We start from the raw sequence: 4,012 nt of genomic DNA on the forward strand, positions 1-4,012 counted from the left end.
TGTTAGCCACGAACTACTGTATCACAGGACAGGTGACACGTCTGAACTCCAGTCACCATAATTAAAGCAATACAGCCAAAAAAAAAAAAAAAAAAAAAAAAAAAAAAAGGATGAAGGCACAAAATGACCAAGATAGGCAAAGCCCTAGGGATACCACATGTGGATCACCAAGACCATCACAGCAGAGCTGTGTCTGATGAACCCAGACATTAGTGTGCCTGAGAGCAGGAAGGTGGCATTACCAAAGGGGTGAAGGGCATGAGCTGGTCCTCCCATGTAAACAGAAGGCAGGGTAGGGACCCAGATTACCCAAGGATGATGTTCTAATCGTCAGGGGATTTCCCACACCAGCACTGGGGAAACACCACCACAGGCATAAACTCTGGAATCAAAAAGACTGTAGCTAGGCATGGTGGCAAATGTCTTTAATCCAAGTACTTGGGGAATATCTGCAGAGGCAGGCAGATCTCTGATATTTCAAAGCCAGCCTATCTCAAAAAAAAAAAAAAAAGATTCCTACAAGCCAGGTAGCTCAGGCCTATAATCTGAAAACTCAGGGAGCCAGGGCACTAGGATTGCTGTGAGTTCAAAGCCAGCTAGGGTTATATAGCAAGATCCTGTCAAAAAGAAAAAGACACAGAAAGATAATAAGATTCATAAGAAAAAATATTTCACTCAAAAGAATGGACCTGATAGAGACCCAGTTGAGCTGGAAACCAGCTTCTGGCACCAGCAAGTATTCAGAAGTTGTCTGGCCAGCTCAACTGTGTCATCAGGTGTTGGGTCACACTGTAGAGCTAGCCAGACAGCTCTCCCACCACCCTGTCCCAGGTTGGTCTGTGGCTCTCCCCTGAAGCACGCTGTCAAGTCCCAGTTACCTGGCTGGAAACCTCATACTCCACATGCTTGAGGAACAGGCCCTTCTTCTCAGGGATGAGCTCTACCTGCACCGTGTCCCTGGCCAGCAACTCCTGCAGGGTGTAGGACAGCAGCAACGGGTTCCCCTGCGGCATCTGCATTCGCCCAGGGTCCAGGTCCTGCTGCTCAGTGACCTGGGATGGTTGTGGGCCTGAGGAAGACAAGATAAAGACAGGTAAAGACAGCTGCTCAGGGAGTAGGGCCTCCCTGTATCCTGTGCTGGCTCAGCAAATGGACTCTGGCCACAGCCACAGAGCCACACCAGACCCACCCCCTTCCCCAGGCTACAGCACCCAGAAGAAACCTTACTAGAAGGCTTCATCTGTGTGAATGGATAAGTCCATGAAGAACATTACAGTGCAGTTAGGGAGGAAGGGAATGCTTGAAATTTAACAACAGACAATTTATAAATTGTACAATTATAAATTGTATAAATTGTTATAAATTCTCCAGAAATGTACAGAGGTCACAAAGCACACAGAGAGACGCTGCACATCATTACCACCAGGAAAAAAGACACCACCACCATGATGGTGCCAGTAAACCCGTGTCTGTACAAGTGTGTGGAGGCCAGAGGTCAGTCTCACATGTTATCCTTCCTGCCATCTACATCATCTTTTAAAATAGGTATGTATGTTTGCCTTCATGTATGTGTAGCAGATTCATGCAGTGCCCGTGAAAGCCAGAAGAGAGTATTGGACGCCCTGGACCTGGTGTTAACAGACAGTTATTAGGTGTAGTGCTGGGAATTGAACTTTGGGTCTGCTGGGAGAGCAGCCAATGCCCTAAACTGCTGAGCCATCTCTCCAGTCCCCTCTTTTTTTTCCCCCAGACAGGGTCTTGTGGGAAGCCAAGGATACTCTGAATGAGTATGTAAGTGGATGAAGACCTGACTGAAGGTGTATTGGTGACATGGCACAGCCAAGTCAAGGATACCAATGCCTTAGGCCCATGGGAATTAGCAAAATCTTCCTCCTGCTCAGAGGCATGGCAAAGCTTCTTCTGGTTCAAGTACAAGTGTTTACAAACCATTGCTCAGTACGTGCAAAAACTAACAACTGCAACCCGAGACTGCTCTCCTACAGACTATTAGCTAACCCCTCCTGCAGTGCCGAAGTTCCAAGTTGTTGACACACATGACACACCCACCCCAGCTGTATGTGCGTCTGTCCGTCCTTTTTCCATTCCCTCTGCCCCAATTACAGTTCTAGGAGCAAGCCACGATAGACAGGGGTCTCTTACTTTACCTGGAACGTATCAATTCAACAAAGTTGGGAAAGTAGGAGACCCCCTTCATCTAGGAACCCTCCTGTCTCTGCCTCCTCAACATCACTACGCCTGGTCTTCTGGGAGGCAAAACTCAGGTCCTTGTACCTGTGTGGCAAGCACTTTACCACGTGTTCAGCTCCCTGCCACCAAGAATGCCAAACTGGATTTTTTGGAGATTCTCTGAGAGGGTGGGTTTGGAGAGAGAGAAAATTTGCAGGAGTGAGCTGGATCATCCAGCCAAACATCTATGACCAACACAGTTGGGGCACATGGCAGTAGACAGGCAGGCACAACACTGGAGCAGTAGCTAAGAGCTTACATCTCAATCTACAAGCATGAAGCAGAAGAGAGCTAAACCTCCAAGCCACAACTTCTCCAACAAGGCCACACCTCCTAGTCCTTCTCAAATAGTTCCACCAACTAGGGACCGAATATTCAAGTATACAAGTGTACAGAGCCATTCCCATTCAAATCACCACAGTGTTCATTCTTAGAACTTCCTTGTGCAAGCTGGGCAATGGTGGTGCACGCCTTTAATCCCAGCACTCAGGGAGGCAGAGGCAGGTGGAGTTCGAGGCCAGCCTGTTCTACAGAGTGAGTTCCAGAACAGCCAGAAATACACAGAGAAATCCTGTCTCAAAAAAACAAAATAATAAAAATAATAATTCCCTGGTACATGAGTTTAGAAGACCGGGAAACCCTAATGTCAGATCAACAGCCAACTTTTTATCTAAACCATAGATGTCAAAAGACAAACACACACAGTGGTACATGCCTTGTTATTCCAGCACTTGGGAGGTAGAGGCAGGAGAGTTAGGAATTTAAGGCAAAAGAGAAAGAGAGAGATTGACCAGGCTGATGTAGGCAGGACAGAATGGTGCACCCTGGTAATTCTAGCACTAATAGGCTGAGGCAGCGGGGTCCTGATCTCTAGACCAGCCTGGTCTACACAAAAAATAAAATGATAAAAACAAAATCCTGCTCATGGTGCATACCTATAATCCCAGAATCTGGGAGGCAGAGGCAGAATAACCACAGCCTGCTTTAAGTCTAAGGCCAGTCAGGGATACAGCATGATGCCCAATCTCAAAGCATGCTACCTGCTAAAAACACTAACGTAATATAAATGACATAGGGACAGAAAAATGAAGAGAGCTGGAAGAAGGATAATAAACAGAGGGGTAACAGAGATCTCTATTAAGAAATATTTGTTCAAAACATGGCCTCACTACCTTACCCCTGGCTGGCAGGAACTCAAAACATAGACCAGTCTAGCCTCAACAAATATCTCCTGCCTCAGCTCCCAGGTACTAGAATCACAGTGGTGTGCTTTTTCAAAAAAAATAATAATAATAATAAAATAAGCATTTATTTATTTCAAGATTTCCTCGGAGATTAAGGTAAGACAGTCTCTACACGGCCTGAAATCTCACTAATGATTACCAAAGGGTCACATGCGTGTGAAGAATGTGAACTTTGCACACAGGAGAACCTAAAAGGCAGATCTCAACAGCACAAACGGCACCTCCACCCTAGCTTCTCTCTAACACCCTGGAAAGGCAGGTGTAGGGGTGCACACATGTAACCCTGACTGCCCTCAGGATTTAAGAGAACAAAGGAACAGAGTCCTTCATCAGCCAGGGCTACACAGACCCTGTCAGAAAAAATAAGGAGAGGGACCCGTAAGATGCTCAACAGGTTATGGTGCCACCAAGCTTGATGACCTAAGTGGTAAAAGGGGGAACCAACTCCCTCAAGTCCTCCTGACTTCCACAAGCATACTGTGACTGGTGCACACACCCCAACCCAAACAATTAAGACTAGC

The 4,012-nt window shown here is 46.6% G+C and overlaps 1 protein-coding gene across 1 annotated transcript in view; it reads right to left on the reverse strand.

Moving 5' to 3' along the window:
* Positions 1 to 4,012, reverse strand: part of Snx8 (sorting nexin 8) — a 59,938-nt gene that overhangs the window by 22,286 nt on the left and 33,640 nt on the right. The window contains exon 2 of the mRNA XM_005367980.2: positions 879 to 1,069. Coding sequence (XP_005368037.1) covers positions 879 to 1,069 — 191 coding nt within the window. The remainder of the gene's footprint in view (positions 1 to 878; positions 1,070 to 4,012) is intronic.

This window comes from Microtus ochrogaster, unplaced genomic scaffold (genome assembly GCF_000317375.1).
Source record: "Microtus ochrogaster isolate Prairie Vole_2 unplaced genomic scaffold, MicOch1.0 UNK27, whole genome shotgun sequence".
In the NCBI taxonomy this organism is placed as follows: domain Eukaryota; kingdom Metazoa; phylum Chordata; class Mammalia; order Rodentia; family Cricetidae; genus Microtus; species Microtus ochrogaster.